This window comes from Podarcis tiliguerta (assembly GCF_965153285.1).
Source record: "Podarcis tiliguerta genome assembly, chromosome: 5".
Taxonomy (NCBI): Eukaryota; Metazoa; Chordata; class Lepidosauria; order Squamata; family Lacertidae; genus Podarcis; species Podarcis tiliguerta.
In genome coordinates, this window is record NC_139538.1 from 67,304,632 (window position 1) to 67,324,745 (window position 20,114).

The window sequence follows — 20,114 nt, forward strand, 5'->3', positions numbered from 1 at the left end:
TGACTTCCTAATTGATTATGATGAAACCTGTTATTGGCCTCCACTATTGCCCAGAGCTTTGTGTTCTACTACTCTAGGGGCCACTGTAGAATGTGCAGCCAAACACTGCAGTTAAATGTATGCGCAACGGCCACTATGCTCAACTTCTAATCCTGCTTTCATTCAGAGTACAGTGCTACCTCGGGTTAAGAACTTAATTCATTCTGGAGGTCCATTATTAACCTGAGGTACCACTTTAGCTAATGGGGCCTCCCGCTGCCACACGATTTCTGTTCTCATCCTGAAGCAAAGTTCTTAACCCGAGGTACTATTTCTGGGTTGGCGGCATCTATAACCTGAAGCGTCTGTAACCCGAGGTAACACTGTACCTCCTGCATCCCCATGGATTGGGGATTGCACCTCCCAGCCTCAAAACCTCAACGTGTTATCAAAATTGTTCCTTGTTATAGATCATATTTTTGATTTGCTGTACCAACAGCACTTCATAGTTCTGAAACAACTTGGTGGTGCCTGGTTATTTGACATTGGTGCAGAATGTAATTATCAAGATAAAAGTGTTGATGGAGCGCGCTTCTGGGGGTGAAGTCAAACCATGAGAATCATAGTGCCTGCTGTAGCTGCAGAGAACAGTAACTCGTAGCTGCTGCCTCCCATGTTGTTTTTTGCTACGTTGTTTTGCAGATAATACAGAAAATAACTGTGATTTGGGCCTGGAATAAAACACTATTATCACACTAGGCCTATTGTTCTATCTGCGACATTATTTATATCTGCTGCAGGAAGATATCTTAAAGCTTTTCAATACACCCGCCCTCCTAGCACATCTATATGAATTGATTCATGCAAAAAGGAAGGGGAGGGGAGACATTAATCCTATCCTCACACCTTTTTAAATCTAGCTTACTATTAAGGTATCAGACTGAGATACTCGGTTATGAAATCTAATGTATAGTAAAGTCTCTCTAAATGACTACCTCTGAGGTATCAAACTACATAAAAGCAGGAAGTAACCTAAAATAGCAATGGACACATTATGAAAGGAGTTATACAGACAGAAAAATTGCTGTCCCAAAATGATACCATACTTTGATTTGTCTTCTTCAATCACATCCAGTATTTTGTGCCTCAGAGCACTGGAGGCCCAGTGGAAAATTACTGTATACAATGAACTGGGGGGAAAAAGGACTACCATGTCCAATCCTCTCTCTTTGAGGCAGCAAATTGGGTATTCATCATACTTCTAAGAAAGTCTGCCATACGCAAGAAGGATATTTGTAGGTGCTTCTTGTAGTCCTTTAGTGTCGTGCCACTTCTCCCATTACAACGCTGCAAAAATACAAGCCTCTTCCTTGGCACAATTACTGGTTCATGCTTTGATCACTGCTTGCCTTGACTCCTGCAATCCTGTAGTGTTTGGTCTTCTATAGTCTCACTTTGGTCCATTGTCCACAACAATACCGCCCATGTTATTCAACCCTCCCATCGCTGCCTCTCCTGAAATCCCTACACTGGCTTTTCATCTGCCACATCTCAAGAACGAACTCCTTGCGTTCACCATCCAAGTGCCTTCCATTTTCCTTCTGCTCATATCTTGACATATTCCCTGCCTGTGACAATTGCTCATCCACCTTAGCAGACTGTTCCTTCGAAGGACTTTGCCCCTTGCTCTTGCTGCCTTTTAAGTCTGCAGCTGCCTCTCAGAACACCTGTGCGACGCTGCCTCTCTCAGTTCTTCCAAAGTCACCTTTTCTGTGAAGCTTTTGGAATGTCCCCCTGCCAAAACGACATCCCTTGGGTGGTCAATGTGGAGCCTTTCAGATGTTCTTGGACTGCAATTCCCATCAGCCCCAGCCCCAACCTGGCAAAAGGTCAGGGATGACCTTCTAGACCTGTCAGCAGCCTTCGACATGGTCGATCACGAACTCCTGGACCACTGCCTTGCCGACATGGGGATCCAGGGCACAGTCCTTCAATGGCTGCGCTCGTTTCTCTCTGGTCGGGGACAGAGGGTGGCGCTTGGGGGGGAATTGTCATCACACCACTCCTTGGTGTGTGGAGTGCCCCAGGGTGCGATACTCTCCCCGATGCTTTTTAACATCTTTATGCGCCCCCTCGCCCAGCTTGTCCGGAGTTTTGGGCTGGGCTGCCATCAGTATGCTGATGACACCCAGCTCTATCTGTTGATGGATGGCCATCCTGACTCGGCCCCAGACACACTGATCAGATGCTTGGAAGCTGTGGCTGGATGGTTACGTGGGAGCCAGTTGAAGTTAAATCCTGTGAAGACAGAGGTCCTCTGGCTGGGACGGGAAGATATGGGATTGAGGGGGCAACTCCCATCTCTTGCGGGGGTGCAATTAGTGCCAGCACCGTCCGTTAAGAGTTTGGGTGTAATCTTCGATACCTCCCTCTCCATGGAGGCGCAGATTGCAGCTATAACAAAGGCGGCATTTTTTCATCTCCGCCAAGCTAAGCAGTTGGCTTCTTACCTCTCTCGCCCTGACCTAGCCACTGTGATCCATGCGACGGTCACCTCCAGACTGTGTTATTGTAACTCGCTCTACGTGGGGCTGCCCTTGAGACTGACCCAGAAACTCCAGCAAGTGCAGAATGCCGCGGCGAGACTCCTTACGGGGTCTTCACTGCGAGATCACATTCATCCGGTGCTATACCAGCTGCACTGGCTCCCGGTGGAGTACAGGATCAGGTTTAAGGTGCTGGTTTTAACCTTCAAAGCCCTATACGGCCTAGGACCCTCGTACCTACGGGACAGCCTCTCCTGGTATGCCCCACAGAGGAACTTACGGTCTTCAAATAAAAACATCTTGAAGGTCCCAGGCCACAGAGAGGTTAGGCTGGCCTCAACTAGAGCCAGGGCTTTCTCGGCTGTGGCTCCAACCTGGTGGAACGCTCTGTCACAAGAGACAAGGGCCCTGCGGGACCTGACATCTTTCCGCAGGGCCTGCAAGACAGAGCTGTTCCACCAGGCCTTTGGTCAGGGCGCAGCCTGACTCCCTCCTTTGGCAATCTTTACAGAACTTTAGTTTATGGTTGCCATCAATTTTGATTTTAATTAATTTTTATAATGTTGCACTACTTTAGTGTTGTTAGCCGCCCTGAGCCCGGCTTCTGCTGGGGAGGGCGGGATATAAATAAAATTTATGATGATGATGATGATGATGATGAGAGCTGTAGTCCAACAACCTGAGGTGGGCATTACATTGGCTTTGCCTGCCTCACTGAACTAAACCCAAATTAGTGCAAGTGTCATTGAGGGCCAAAACACATGTGCATTCAGTTACGTGTATAAACAAATATGCTTAGCCTATTTTTATTTTGGAGAGGACGCAGTTGGGGGCCCCCAATCCAGAACAACCCTGGTCTGAAGTGAAGACCTGCACCAGTTTTCAGTGGATGGGAGCTTTTCCTCAAAAAACAAATGGTCTAGTGAAGCATGCTTGTTTAATCATGTGAAATAAGCAAATACCCAAATCTCTTCCATCTGTTGCCTTCCCTGTGTTGAACTTGAGACTGTATACGGAGGGTCCTATATTCATGTACTCTGGAAAGTGTTGTGCACAGTGATGTAACAAACACCAGCAACAACAGCATTGATTAATTATAATCAAGGGTATTGCTATCTTGAGCATTTCCAGAGCTTCAGAGGGTCCTTGTTTGCATTCCTATGTAAAAATCCTACAACAAGTAGTTCCTGCTGAACTGGGCAAAGTTTCAACCTTAGAGGTTCCAAATATTGATCCCAGACCTCTCTCCCCAGGACTGAACTAAATTTAAATTGGGTTCTCGGAAGCTTAGATTAATAAGACATATCAATGATTAAACAGCAGATAGCCTGCTAGATTGGCAGGAACCTTAAAAACGTCTCTTTAAAAATAAAAACTTTTTAATAAATATTTTTAAGGCCACTGTCAGCCCAGCAGGTTATCTGCTGTTTAATTATTAAGCTGAAGTGGTGGGAGGGAAAAGGTCATCAATTAGTCACTGCCAGATAATGTAGTCAAAAATATTCTCATCACAATGAGACGTGGCTGTCCTTGTTCTTCGGGAAAGCAACCGGGTCTTCCAAATGTGAGCCGTTCACTGGGGAAATGTGACCATGAACACTGTCAAGCGGGGCTTTTTATCACTGTTGTTAGGAGATCGTGGGAGCCAGGGCTTGTGGGTGCAAGACACCCACAATTCCTGGATTTTATTAAGTATTAGAATTGAATCAATGCTTGGAATATTAACGGCGGGCTGCCAGAGGCTGCCTTTGGCCTGTTCATATACAGGTCAAACCAGCTTCCCATGTCAGGATCACCTGCGGAGATGGACGAATAAAAAGAGGCCAAAAGGAAAATATAGAGTCATGGACCACAGAATGGAAACCCTTGGCTCAACCATGAGGCAAGGCGAGGCAGTGGCCTCAGGACGGCAGGTTCCGGAAAGCTGGGAGAGGCAGCAGATCGGGCCTCCAAGAAGTGTGCCACTTGCCGCCTCCTTGTCAGCCGCCTCCTCCTCCACCACCACCACTGCGCACCTGCTGCCTGCCCCTATGCGCCTGCCGCAGCGCACTGCCACCTCTTCCTCCTCTGCTGTGTGTCCCAAATGTTCCTTTCTCTTCTTCTTTGGAGTGGAGAAAGTGTGGAGTTTGTCACTTTCTAATTTGTGAACTCCAGCCAGCTACATAGCCTGGGCACAGAAGCCACTGAGTTTATTTCATGGCAGCTGTAGCAGCCAGGCAGAGAGATGGACTTTGCCAGGAGTGACCAAGCGGCAGCCGCCCTGGCAGAAGGGGCTGCGAGTTTATCCCGCATGCAAAGAGCAAGCCTGCACTTCCTCCCCTCCCCAGAGAAGGCAGCTTACCTTGCTGATGCACCCAAGTCTCACTGTGGAGTGGTATTGGACAGAAGAAGAAGAAGAAGAGTTTGGATTTGATATCCCGCTTTATCGCTACCCGAAGGAGTCTCAAAGCGGCTAACATTCTCCTTTCCCTTCCTCCCCCACAACAAACACTCTGTGAGGTGAGTGGGGCTGAGAGACTTCAAAGAAGTGTGACTAGCCCAAGGTCACCCAGCAGCTGCATGTGGAGGAGCGGAGACCCGGTTCCCCAGATAACGAGACTACCGCTCTTAACCACTACACCACACTGACAGACAGGACAGCCCAGCTCTTCAATGGCACAGATCACTGAGCCCCGCCCTGCAGCCTTCCTAACCTTCCTGAGGACTAGGCAGTGGCTGCTCTGGGAGCTTAGAGAACATGCCAGTCAGGAAGCTAGACAATAACTGTACTGACTTAGGGAAGGGAACAGGAACAGGACCCCACCACCCAACTTCATGCAGCTACAAGGGCCGACTAGTGACTACATTATATTATGGGGTTGGGAACCTCTAACCTGGACGCCTAAGTGGGCTTTGGCCAAGCCACCTGTCCCACACCTGGGATCATACAGGTTGCCAGCTGAAGGGCAGGTCACTGTGGGACTTGGGTCCAGTTCCCCATTCCTGGTGTATAAGGACATGATCCACATACCCACTGACTTTAAAAGTCACCAGATGCCTGTAAGACAAGCTCGAGTTAGGCCAGTGTTAATCCACAAACATGCCATGTGGGAAGTCGAAAAAATAGTGGTTTGCCTAAAGGCTGCCCAGTAAATTCATGTATGAACTGAGATTTTAACTAGGGCATACCAATTCATACCTCATGCTTACAATTGCCATATAGCACAACCAAAAAATGACTTGAAAATGATGCTTTATTGTGCGTGTACACACATACACACACTTTTTTATTGTTTCTTACTGCCTCCTGACCATTTTTATCAATACAAGCCTGACAGACAGCTTTGCCAATATATATTTTTCTGTTATCAGTAAAACGGGAGAGAAAACATTTTGGTATTGATCATCCCTATGCTACATCTGAGACCAATTTATTTTCAAATTCACACTGACAAGTCCCTGTTCCCTTTAATCTATGAATTAATTGCCTGTCACTTCTCTCTGGCATTTTGAGATGCCAGCTGATTTCGTTTTGTGATATTAAAGATGTGTCCGTGTTTAGAAACTAAAAAAAAAAAAAAAAAGACACAGAAAAAACACAGAAAAAACTAAGTGTACCTCAAGCAGCCAGTCAAGCTCAATAAAGATGATTTCCCCCCCATTCTCCCTTTTTTTTAAAAAAACCAACAACTCAGATTTAATTAGTTCATTAATTTATACTTCCAAAATAAAATAAAAACATTCGGCAAACTGAGAACGGGGAAGTCAAGCTTCACTGCCCGCCCACAGCTGAAGGAGTAGATCACCACCGACACAAAATTAACGTGCAGTAAAGTTCCTCATCTGAAATCTCCAGTTTATCTAAGCAGCTATTCCAATATCCAGGGGCTTTTGTATATCAATCGAAGTCTATCTCTGTAGTGATAGCACGGCACAGTGAGCTATCCTAGATCCCAGCTAGGAATGCAAATGACACCTCTGCGTTTGGTTCAAGCATTTATTTCCAGTACTCACAAATGCTCCAGGATGTTTGCAAGTACTTGGGGGAGAAGGGGGGTGGGAAAACACCCCACTCACAAATGTCTAATGTTTCCCTTGCCCTGGAGCTTGAAGCTAGAATAAGAGTGGGTGCTTCAGTAATGAAGCAGCTCTGATGGGGAGCATATATAACAGCTTGGAGCTTTAACCCCTTCCTGCCTCTCAGTCAGCAGAGGTTTCTATGCATTTCCTCCTCCTACCATGTAGCCTCAACGTGCAGCAAAGATGGGCACTACAGCAGCAGCTCTGATGCTCCTGCCTGGCTCCTCATCTTTTCTGCTCCTTTGACCATGGAGGAAATTGCGGGGGGGGGGGCAGTCTGTGTATATTTCTAGGTTGTTTGTATTGCACTCCTTGTCTTTGTAGGCAGGTCGCTGTTGCAAGCTTTACCTGGAATGGAGAGAATTTTTTTAAAAGGATGCACGGGACAGGCTCCCCACCCCGGACCCAAATCCAAGATCCTTGAATTTGGTACTGAGGATAAACATCCCTGCAGGGCACAGCTGAATGATGGCTTGTAACAGAAGCTCCTGGGAGTGCTCTGATCTGCAGCCCAAGTTTATAAGAGCCTTATACTTAGACATAAGCTTGTAAGTAATTAATATGATGAACACAACTAAAACTCCCCCCCCCATGCCTACAACGCATCCAATGATTATGTGCAGAAAGCATGAAAAGTTGGTATGGCAGCAAGCAACAATGACATCATCTAAGTTTTCTGTTTCATCTTTATTATTATTATTATTATTATTATAGCCTCAATTTAGACTTGCCAGTTCTAGTATTCCACTAAATCTTCTCAGGATCTAACCAAACAACCTGTAGGAGATCTCTTTAAGTTTTATCTGAAGGAGCGTCTCCACCCGCATCGTTCTGCCCGGACACTGAGGTCCAGCTCCGAGGGCCTTCTGGCGGTTCCCTCACTGCGAGAAGCGAAGTTACAGGGAACCAGGCAGAGGGCCTTCTCGGTAATGGCACCCACCCTGTGGAACGCCCTCCCACCAGATGTCAAAGAGAAAAACAACTACCAGACTTTTAGTAGACATCTGAAGGCAGCCCTGTTTAGGGAAGCTTTTAATGTTTGATGTATTACAGTATTTTAATATTTTTTTGGAAGCCGCCCAGAGTGGCTGGGGAAGCCTAGCCAGATGGGCGGGGTATAAATAATAAATTATTATTATTATTATTATTATTATTATTATTATTATTATTATTATTATCTAAGAGCAGTCACAAGGGCCTCCAAATTTAACTGAGCAGCTGTTCGTTTCTCTTACATAAATGCACCCATTATACCTATCCTGAAGCTCCTATTAGTTCTACAGTAGAAAACGTACAGGTGCAATGAACAGTTTTTACACCTGGCTGACAAAGGGGGAAAAAGTCTTCTAAAAGATGACTCGCTTCCAGAAAAATAAAAACGAGCAGCATCTTCTGCTCATTATTCAGTTCCAAAGGGAAGCATGTGACCTGAGGGGGTCCAATTTCTTAGACTTAGTTTGCTCTTCAAAGGAATCTTCATTTTAAAAAATGATTATGAATCATTTTCAAAAAAAGGGGGGAAAGCTGAAATAGCACAGAAAAGTAAAAGGAGAAATACTTATACAGTATTAATGAATGCAAATAGCATAACTTCTTTTTTGAAAGTGTAGCTCTAATGCTTTCAGGTTAGGAAAAAAACAGTGATGAGAATATTATTGCTGAGCAAAAGTGCCGTTTCCTTAGCAAGGACAGACCCTTCAATCGCAGGCGAAGTTCAATGCAAAGCATTCTCTTAAGTGATGAGACGTCCTATGAAACTCACAAAATTGCTTAATTATGAAAAGCTGCTCATGGCAGAGTTTGGAAGATATGGAGCCCAATAATAGCAACAGTAATACTATTGCTTGCAGGCAATTCCTCTTCACGGCTGGCTACCAGGCTAGTGCTTAAATACAAGGTTGCACTGAACATCCGAGTAAGTTTAAATGCAAGATCTTCGCTACTCCACAGTTGCAACAGAGAACTCCTTGAATGCACAGATACAGTGCAGTCTCTTACCTGCAATCTCATTCTCTTCTAGGTTGATTGTTTCAAGAGCTGGCAAAGAGGTCAGCTGTTCTGGAAAGTGACTAAATTTGTTCCTGGACAGGTTGATGACTCTCAGGTGCAGCAGGGTTCGGACCTCTTCTGGCAGGCGGTGGATACAATTCCCTTCCAGATTAAGTTCTGCAATTGGGCAGGGTGAGAAATCATGAAAACCTGGCCAATTCAGAAAGACATTCGGCCAAACTGTCCTTTATTTCAGGCAGTGAGTGGCCCTGCTGTTAAAGACAAGTAATAAAAAACAAAACAGAGATTGAAGGAGAGAAGTTGTCAATGCTTGCTGGCCTCTTGCTAACAAAACAGGCCTGACAACAGAAGCCAGCTTCTGTGATCTAGCTCACATGTGGAAAGCTTATTTCTCACACATTTGTGAGAATGTGCCAGTGGAGAAGACGTTTCTGTCTATCTAAAACTCTCAAGTAAAGGTTGAAGCTGGGTTCTTTTGTGGTGGGGTGGGGAGGATGCAGCTGTTCTGCAGAATTCTAGATGCCTCTTTTTGCAGACTGACACAGATGGAACAGCTGTGGCCTCCCAGATGTTTTTGGACTCCAACTCCCATCAGCTCTTGCAAGCATGGTCAACAGTGAAGGATGCTGAGAGTTGCTGCCCAACAACATCCTGATCGCCACAGGTTCCCTGTCTCTGATTTAAGATATTTTTAATATACTTCCATTCATTGGAATAAATTACGGGATGGTTTATAAAAACTAAAACTATAGCTAGGGGATTAAAATGCAGAACATTAATAGCAAGCAGAAGAAGAAAGACAAGACACTGATACTTAAAATGACTGAGAGGACAAAGAAAAGTCAACAAGATGGTACCGGGAGAGTCTTCTCACAGAGGGTATTCCACAATGCTACAAACAAACAAACAAACAAACAAACAAACAACCCCTCTGTATCTAGGTGACTGAGCCTCACCATGGATGGGGCTAGGGGGGCCTCAGGAATTATCTTAGAGCTCAAGCAGAATGGCATGCAAAAAGGCAGTTCATGAGATTCCCAATCCATTCAAGGCTTTAAAACAAGTAAGTGCCAGAATTTTGAAATGAGCTCATAAGCAAACAGGTATCCAGTGAAACTATTCCGTCATCATCAAAATCATCATCATCATCATCATCATCACTAATTGGATTTCTTGCCTGCCTTTCACCATAAGGTCCCAGGACAGGTTACAGCAATATATATAACAGGTTTGTAATTTATTTAAACTGATTTTATTCAGATGAATATGGTGGGTCCTAAAACACACACATCTCAGTTGTCGAAAGCTGGCCCAGTCAAAATCTGGCAGCTTTATTTTGCACAAACTGAGTCTTCATGAGGTCTTCAAAAGGCAGACTGGCAGCCTGGTTTAACACCTGAACAAAGCACTGCATAAAGGACGGGATGAGACTACAAAGCATGCTAATAACCACTCCTCTCAGAACAGATCTCCAGAGCAAGAGATCTCAGTGTATGTCTGGTTTATGTTGTAAGAGATCAGAATTTATTTCTCCCTATGGAACTCCATTTCCCCCCTTCACTTTAGGTTATTGTGGGGTGGGGGTGGCATAGAAGAAAGAGACATGCTAAAATTTGGGTTTTAATTAATCTATGGTTCACTTGGGTCCAATATGTAGTTGGAAAGTTTCAGGATTTTGGTCTATTTCCAAGACTTCTAATTTCTTGAGCAAAACCTTGACTTTTTAGATAGATAACTTGAGCCTTCATTCAATATTCTCTCTAATGAGAAATCCACAGAAATCTCTACAGGCCAATTTGAAGAGATACGGTGCTTTTGATACAATGCAAAAAGCATTCATTATTAAGCATGGCTCTGAAGAAAGTTCACCAGGCAGTACCATGCCTGCCCACTGTGTGAAATTTTTTTTTCTGTGAACAATTAACTAAAAAGAAAGAGGACGAAAGCAGAGAAGGGGGCTCTTTCTAGCCTACAGTTAGAAAGCGGTAGATTTTGAGGCAACATATCATGGAGAACCTACTTCAGCTGTTCTTAACATTTTAATAATATGAAGAAATCCACATTGTCCCATTTTAGGGCAAGAGGCAAACTTCACACTCAAAAACAGAAACAAAGCAAGTGTTCCTTGCTGTGTGATGTTGTGCCATATATTTACAAGTTATTTTCATCATGCTTTTCTTAGCATTAAGGCAGTTTACGTAGAAGTAAGAACTAAAAACAAATACTGTAAAATGCACAAACTGAACCCAACAAATTGGGCAGGCACTGTATTATCACAACTCCTTGAAAGCAACTTGCTCCAGAGACGGCTGAAGTTGAATAATGCCCTATCAGCCTCTGCCAAGCTCCTTGTCTGAAGAATGGAATTCTTAACAGGGCCAACCTCCAAATAGGCAAACTATCCCCAACCCCATTCCCACTAATCGCCCATTATTCCACCATGCAGCAAAAAACCTCCAGATAAAAACCTGGCAAACCAAAGGCTTATATCGCCTAATAGACTTTTATAAAAATAACATACCTCTGTCAACACAAGAAATACAAGGCAAACTAGAAGACACCCAAATGCACTGGTTAACACAACACCAACTACATGCCCTCTTAAACAACCCAACAGTAAAATCAGCAACTTTGATCACAACTTCTTTAAAGTCAAACAACAGCATAACAGCTCTGCTGAATCAGAGCAAAGGCCTATCTTGTCTAGCATCCTAATTCCCAATCAGGTGCCAAAGGAGAAGCCCAAAAGGAGGACATGAGGACAACAACCTTCTGCAGATGTCCTCCAGCAAATGGTATCCAATAGAGTATTGCCTCTCAACCCTAGAGCAGTTGGTTGCAAACTTGGGTCCCCAGCTGTTGCTGGACTACAACTAGCAGGACCAGTGGTCAGGGATGATGGGAGTTGTAGTCCAACAACAGCTGGGGACCCAAGTTTGAGAAACTCTGCCCTAGAGGTTATGTCAGGCATAGGCAAACTCGGCTCTCCAGATGTTTTGGGACTACAACTCCCATGATCCCTAGCTAACGGGACCAGTGGTCAGGGATGATGGGAACTGTAGTCACAAAACATCTGGCGGGCCAAGTTTGCCTGTGCCTGGGTTCTGTAACCACAGGGACAGTCTTAGTCTCTAGGAATCTCTCTAATCCCCTTTCACGCTAAGTCGGCTGCCGTGACCACAATTTAGGGCAGCCAATTCCGCTGTTCAGCTACATGCTGTGTGAAACAATTCTGTCTATCCTGGATTGCTAACTACTCCAGTTCATTGGATGACCCCGGGTTCTAGGATTAGGGAGAAAAACACTTTCTACTTTTTCATACCATGGAAATTTATCCCCCCCCCCCCCATTAGCTTTTTTTAAGCCCCAAATGTTGTAACCTTTCTTCATTACAGAGCTGCTGCAGCTTTTGATCATTTTGATTGGGCTTTTCCAGTTCCACAATAGCCTTTTTGAGATGCTGTGAACACCTAATTACAATTAATTTCCCAGCCTATTCTCTGCCATCTTCTTATGTGAGCAGCAAGTGGAAAGAGGAAGCCGCTGCCAAACAAAAAAGGAAGGAGCAGGAGCAGCAATTTGCTTGTCTCTCCAGCAAGGAAAACACTACCCCCACAATGTTGCCTGCAGTGCAGATGGACGCCTTGCTGGGAGCACAAGGCGAGGTGTCTGCTTTTGAGAGCTCTCCAGCTGCTGTAATGTGCATGACACTCAATAAATGACAAGGGTAGGCAGTCAGGCAATAAGCCTTTGCAGTCTGGTGGGCGCTTGGAAAGGTTTCGTCACGTCACAGAGTAAGATTGCTAATACTGTACAACGAATTAGTATAAGAAATGGAAAAACAAAACCCCCACAAACCATACATCAAGGTGAATGATGCTTTTTACAAGAGCAACCAGATCATGGGTAGGCAAACTAAGGCCCAGGGGCTGAATCCGGCCGAATCGCCTTCTAAATCTGGCCCGCAGACGGTCCGGGAATCAGCGTGTTTTTACATGAGTAGAATGTGTGATTTTATTTAAAATGCATCTCTGGGTTATTTGTGGGGCATAGGAATTCGTTCATTTCCCCCTCCCCCAAAATATAGTCCAGCCCCCCACAAGGTCTGAGGGACAGTGGACCCCTGCTGGAAAAGTTTGCTGACCCCTGATCAATTTTGTTTGCGCGACAGAAAGTGTTACCAGTTGAGCTGGATACAAAAAGTGCATTGTAGTTTATTATTTCTGGCTATGGCACTTATCTTGCCCCCGGCATCCCCTTGGCCCATCTTACACCAAGATGCTGCTATGACTGTGTGTGAATAGTTAGCAGAACTCTTAGGTTCAGCTGGCAGGGCCAGACAGCAAAAGTTTTCCTTTGTGCAGCAGTAGTTAAAAATGTATGAACAGGAGTGAGGAAAGCAAAAGTGCATACAGTACACATTATTCAAATTACAGGGGAAATGTCAGCGGTTTTTCACCTGCAAAAGAAAAAAAAAAATCATTTCATACATATTTTATACATGTCCCATATTTGAGCCTACCTTGCTTGGTTCTGAATTATTTCACTCCCCACCTGTTAACCTGTCTGCCAGGGATCTCGTCGGAGATAATATGAAAAATAATGATTGCTTTTTGGGGTGCATTTCCATAATGAATTGCACCACCTGCTATTTGGCAAGCAGAAGGCTGAAGGAACAGTCTCTCTCCAAGGAAGTAGTTCTAATTCCATGCTTTATAATTTAATGTTTGTTTGTTTTTTAAAAATGATGCCTTTCTTAAATGAAGCAGTATTATTATTATTATTATTATCAATATGAGGAGTGAAATCTTGTAAGGGAGGACTGTTTTCATCTTTGGCGATCACTCGTAGCCAAGTAAGATTGTCTTCCACAAACACAGTGTTAACAGTGAGTCCGTAGGTGACTGTGGAGGCCAATTCAGGATCCACAAGTCCTTCCACAATGTGGACAAAGGTTTCCCAGCGGAAGTTGATCACAGTGAGGGTTTGCCAAGCGTGCCTTCCTCTTAGCACATTTCTCCCTTTTGTCCTGAGTTCAAGTGTCTTCAAATCCTATGACACCATTGGTAAAGACTGTTCTCCTATTGGAGCGCTTACAGGCCAGTGTTTCCCAGTTGTCAGTGTTTATACTACATTTTAAAAGATTTGCCTTGAGAGAGTCTTTAAACCTCTTTTATTGACCACTAGCATTACGATTTCCATTTTTAAGTTCAGAATAGAGTAGTTGCTTTGGAAGACGATCATCAGGCATTCAAACAACATGAGCAGTCTAGTGAAGTTGATGTTGAAGTATCATTGCTTTGACACTGGTGATCTTTGCTTCTTCCAGTACACTGGCATTAGTTCGCCTGTCTTCCCAAGTGATGTGTAAAAATTTTCGGAGACACCATTGATGGAATCTTTCAAGGAGTTGGAGATGACGTTTATAAGTGGTCCATGTTTCACAAGCATACAGTAAGGTTGGTAGTACAGTAGCTTTTTCAACAAGCATTTTGGTTTGCCTGCGGATGTCCCGGTCCTCAAACACTCTGCACATCTATCAGGAGAAAGCTGCACTTGCAGAGCTCAGGCAATGCTGGATTTCGGCATCAATGTTGGCCCTTGTGGAAAGATAACTGCCCAGATAGGAAAAGTGGTTGACATTTTCCAGCGTTACACAGTTCATTTGGGTTTGTGGCGCTGCAGAGGGGTTGTTTTGTACTTGCTGGTGCAGCACTTTTGTTTTTTGGGTGTTTAGCGATAGGCCAAGCTTTTCGTAAGCTTCTGTGAAGATATTTAGGATGGTTTGGAGGTCATCCTCTGAGTGTGCACACACTACATTGGTTTTAAAACTATGAACTCATGAAATAAGTTTCAGCACTGAAAGCACCTACAGCATTACAATTTGGCAATATATTTCCTTTTGTCTGCACCAAAATTTTAGGACTTTTGAGAGATGGCTGCACTGTTATTGTCAACAGTGTGCAAGGGAAAAAGGATACTGGATGAGACCAAGGGTCAAGCCTGCAAGCAAAATGTGAGTGCTTCAAAATCTGTATACTTCATATCCAAATGATCCCAAAGTGGTGCGCTATCCAATATGTGAAGCCATAAACCATCTAGGCCCATCTGCACTGTACAGGTAGAGCAGGATCATACCACATTAAACAGCCATGGCTTCCTCCAAAGAATGCTGGAACCCAGTGGAGGCTGCTCCATTCAGGGAAGTGGGGCACTGCCCCTGAACCTGCCTTTTACAGGGATCCAGGCAGAGGGCCTTCCCAGTAGTGGCACCCGCCCTGTGGAAAGCATAACTATGCAACTTCTAGAAGACATCTGAAGGTAGCCCTGTATAAGGAAATTTTTAATGTTTGATGTCTTATTAGGCATTTATATTTGTTAGAAGCTGCCCAGATGGATGGGGTACAAATATGATGATGATGATGACAACGACTTGATTTCTTACTTTTCCCAGTGGAATAAATACTAGCTAATCAGGAGAGCATGCATACTGAGGAACAGTTCTGTGTATCTTAAAAAAATAAAGAATGCCCCAACTAACATAATATTTGACTGTCAGCATGATATTTGAACAGAAGCATGCTGAGTTTCTATCACCTCCAGGGAACCGATTGCCATATGGTGATAAATGCCATTGAAGACAACACTGACTGTACTGGGAATTGAGGATGCGGAGCCCCAAGTTTGGAGAAGCTCAGTACTTTGTATAGGCTGGCCTTTTTGCTGTTTGCCAATTCGCTACACACTCTTACATTCAATTCCACTTTCAAGGTATTGGGCGAGAACAAAAAGCAGACAGTAAAAAGCCTAGAGTCTCTGAGATGATCAAAATTCACAAGCAGAAGTACACTCTTGGGCTTTGAAAAGGTAAGAAATTAAAGAAGTTCTGCACAGTTTGACAGAGGATCAGCTTCCCCATTCCTTTGCAATTTTCTTTTATGTAAGAAAGTTTTGGGCAGACTGGATGCCTTTGATGTCAAGGCGAATATATTTGTTGCCAAAGATAAAGGCTAAACGAGATATCACCAGCAAATCCACCAATTTGCTAATGAATTTATCTCCCCGTGCTGGAACAATTTTACTGTGACAAGGAAGTGGATCAAAGATGAAGTCTTTGTTGATCTGAATGAAGAAGAATGCTATTTACTGAAACTGTGTTCCATAATCTATGTGGGTTCCTTTCATGTCCTGGCACGGAGCATGAAAATTTAACTACACCAGAGATTATAAGACCATCTTGTTTCTCATGATGATGAATGCTTGCAGTAGAATTACATCAGCATGATCCTGGATATAGAATTTGATGTTACAAAGTGGTTCTAGAATCAAATGAAGCTCCTCCTCCCAGAGCAATCTGATTTCTAAAGAACATCTACAGCACCCTTCCCCGGCCTGGTGTCCTCCACACATTTTGGACCACATCTCCCAAGAGTGCCAGCCAGCATGTCCAATGGTCAGGGATGATGCAAGTTGCAATGCAAGACATCTGGAGGGAAGCAGGTTGAGGAAGGCTGATCTAGAGTTCAATCAGAGAGACAAACATGTTAAAATAAAAGCCCAGCACACAACATATCTAGGTTCTGGGTTTTCCTTCTGTATAAATAATATAAATTTTTTTAATCCATTGTTCTTAATCAGCAGAGAGATTATGAACACATCATGTTCCAGCACGTGTCTGTGGTTTTCAATGTATTTCTTTATAAATATATCACCATTCATCTCCTGCCTCTTCTGCCCTAGCCAAGTGGCTTACAGAAATAGAACTACTCCTACACAGCAATTCAACAGAAAATTAAGTGGTACCCACTTCAGCTGAGCTGCCACTGGGAGCAAAATTCTAGATCTCTCTCCATTACCTCGCAGCACAAGCCAAATAATTCCCTTGCATGTGCTTGTGGTGGGAGAATCCGGAGCGAAGAGAGTCCTGTACGAACTCAGAGGACTGTATGCATTGTTAACCTTGATGGATTGAAAAGAATCTACTGGAAAATGTTAACAGATGGAATGCACCAAACAAAAACAAAAAAAAGCAACCTCAAGAAGGCCGTTGATAGCTCTAGTGCTCACGAAGCGGCTAGCGAGATAACCTTGTGCCTAATAGACTGTTAAACTTCAGACTACTAAAATGGGACTCACTCACATGATGGAGTAGCCCCTTCTTCCACCGCTACCCCACCAACAATGTGCACGTAAATAATAAGATATAAAGGAGATGGGTTCTCCCCAACATGTTATATTTCCATTTTGTAAGGATTTTCTTTTGTTTTTAATTGGGGAATTTATCTTCATGTGAACTCCCCATATTTAATTGGAAGTGGCATAATCAAGGCGCAGGTTGACCTCACCGTTCGTTGATTTTGAGAACTGGGAAATGCAGTTACCGTCTGCATTTTATGTGGCATGCTTCGAATCTTCTCTTCTTCAGAGGAAAAACATCCCAGAGCGGATGAGAACAGAAGATCTTGCTGGATCAGGCCAAAGGCCCATTTCGTCCAGCATCCTTTTCTCACAGCAGCCAACCCAATGGCTATGGGGTGCTCGCAAGCAGAACTTCAGCACCACAGCTCTCGCCACCTACAATTCCCAAGGAGTGGTATTCAGAGGTGATGATTTGACAAATGATTTGATAAATCTCTCAAGGAGTGCCACCAAAATCCTTCGGGCTTTACAGCTGCTTCTGTTTCTTTCATTGCTTGTACTGGAGACACCAATATTGCCCTCTTGTGGACTGCACTCAAAGGCATTGCTTTTAAGGATGCTTCACACAGAGCCAGCATACAGGGCATTGGGGTGGGGACTGTGCTGTGGGCTATTTAACAGTTGTGCAAAGTACACTTTGCTGCATGCACCAATTTAAAAGCTGCAGAGCACAAGACAGAATAGTTTCACAAATGATAGCATACACCAATCACCTCCATGCATTCCTGTGTAGGAAAAGTGTCTGAAGCAGCCCCAAGACATCTGTTTAATTGTGAGAAACTCCGAGGAGCTGTATTGATTGTCATCAGACTCCCATAGTTTTCAAGATACAATCTACCCTAGCGACAAGATGGACCTCTACCTTAAACTCCCCTTTCTTTCATAAAACACATTTTCTCTTCTTTTAATATGTTATCGTCCAACCCAATCCTGCATTAATGTGCATTAAAACCCACTGATGGGAAAGCACCCAGGCATAAATAACAAAGCAGCCATGGATTGACACATCCATTCTTTGTCCAGCATGGTCTTGGTAATTAACTTAAGCAGGAGTGAATGGTATCCATATAAATGATGTGCTCTCTCAAGCAGAGCAAGGAGCACAGCAAGCAACAACACGCAACAAGTGTCTCGCAAAAACAGCGACTAGGAACATCCATCTCACACATCATGTCATCGGATCCCATTACACTGAAATTGTTTGGAAACGGTTATTAAGGTTGATGTTTCTCCACAACAAATAGAATCCACATATATACGGGATTTATCACCATCGCAAATCGAGTCTAGTCTTTTCTCTCTTCTCCAATATCTGATGTACCTTGGAGCGGCTTCCCACACGGCTCGCATTTGTTGAAAAGGCAATACAGAAGCAACATTTAATTTCATTGTGAAGGAAACTTAGCTGAAGTCAAATGACAAACTCAGAGTGGGAACACCAGCAACCTTCTCAGCAGGAGGAGGAATTGGGAGCTTTACTAAGCGTGGGAGGACCACAGACTGTGCCGCCACTGCTATCTCACCACCAGAAAACCATTCAGCCAAAATGGCTGTGTCGCACCTGAAATGTAGGGTAGGGTAGGGTAGTTTGGGTAGGGTAGGTAATGCTAGGGTAGACTGTAGACAGAATCAGAAAACTCCAGAAAGTCTGAAGCCATGGGGGTGGGGAATGAAAATAGGGAAGAACAGAGAGTACATTACTGAACAGCATGGTTTTATACTGAGAAAGAAAAAGAAGAGTATTGCTTATAAAATAAAATTTAAAAATACAAGTTTCCAATAAAATGGTCGTGAGAATGGCTGAATGAATCAGCCATCCAGGTGGTTGAAAGATCCTGATAGAAAAGGTAAATCTTGAAAGTTGACAAACCAAATCCAGCTCTAGGTCTGTCTGGGTCTTCCTCATTTGGGAAGGAAAACTACCTTGTTTGGTTTAGAAGCACGGAAATGGTAATGAAAGAAGTGGAGGAAATTCTGAGCAAAAAAAACGAAGACAGCATTAGCTTTACAGATCCTCATTTCAAATCCCCAGCTTATGCAGAATTCTGCCCTGGATAGCTTTTAAATTATGGAAGAAACGATCTGATATTAAAGTAGTGCTTGTGTATTAACATCTTGCATTGGCCTCCAGGTAATTTGTTTCAGGTACTTACAGTTAATTACAGGGGCCCAGCAGGGAAACTGTCTGACTTCCCCTTAATCACAGAAGTTGAAAGTAGGCATCCAACCTCTTTCCTCATTGACTCCTTGCCTTAACAGCTGAATATAACTGGGTTGTTTTTAACTTCGCTTTTGTACTTTACAAACTTTGGTTTGGACAGCAAACCTCAGGGCCAAGCTAAACATTACATGGGAGGGGTGTGTGCTTTGGTCTCTCAGCAGCCTTTTCCTAAATACACAACAGTTGCGGAGGACTGCTAATTTTGCCCTTTCTCCCCATGTACTTTTCCTGGTCTAATGCACAAAGTCTGCTACTAGTCCTGCCTGCCTTTTCCCCAAAGGGCTAACAGCAGACTCAGAGGCAAAATAAAGATTGCCTCAAGAGTACACAGGAGAAGCCTGTAGTCATGCTTCTCAACTCAGAAGCTTTTCGATCTTTTCTTTATAAGCTGCCTTTACATTTCTACAACAGCATACCTTCAACCTCCTCAAGTCTTTTAATGCCGTCAGCATAATACAAATCCGTTCTAAATTGTGATGCTGAGAAGTGAAGGTTTAGCTCCTCCACATGCAGCTGCTGGGTGACCTTGGGCTAGTCACACTTCTCTGAAGTCTCTCAGCCCCACTCACCTCACAGAGTGTTTGTTGTGGGGGAGGAACGGAAAGGAGAATGTTAGCCGTTTTGAGACTCCTTCGGGTAGTGATAAAGCGGGATATCAAATCCAAACTCCTCCTCTTCTTCTAGCTTAGACTGTTTGCCACTCAGCTGTGAGGAAAGATGCAACAGGCAAGGTGACACCAACTTCCTTACAGAACTTGGCATTTCACAGCTGCCTGAAGATACCATGCAGGAACATTTGCTACAAACCTTGCAAAACGAAACTGGTTGAGGCCTAATCCCTTTGGAATTATAAGGAACACCTCTCAGCCAGGCCCCTGGCAGTGTGCAAACAGCCCAAGGAGAGCAGCCCAAGATCAGCACATCTCTCCATGCCAGGATTACAGGACCAAGGCCTCTCTGACCACGTGATGACAGTCTGTGGTCAGGAAAACAAAAGTCTGGAAGGAGTAGCCTTGAGCAACCGATCTCCTGAGATCTGGGGAAGAGTATGAGAGCCCGGTCAGAAGGCAGCATCTTTTGATAGGATGAAGACAAGACTT

The 20,114-nt window shown here is 44.0% G+C and overlaps 1 protein-coding gene across 5 annotated transcripts in view; it reads right to left on the reverse strand.

Annotated features, from left to right (window-relative positions):
• Positions 1 to 20,114, reverse strand: part of LRRC20 (leucine rich repeat containing 20) — a 73,450-nt gene that overhangs the window by 32,671 nt on the left and 20,665 nt on the right. For all 5 annotated transcript variants that reach the window (XM_083441476.1, XM_083441475.1, XM_083441478.1 and 2 more), the window contains exon 4: positions 8,583 to 8,750. In XM_083441476.1, coding sequence (XP_083297602.1) covers positions 8,583 to 8,750 — 168 coding nt within the window. The remainder of the gene's footprint in view (positions 1 to 8,582; positions 8,751 to 20,114) is intronic.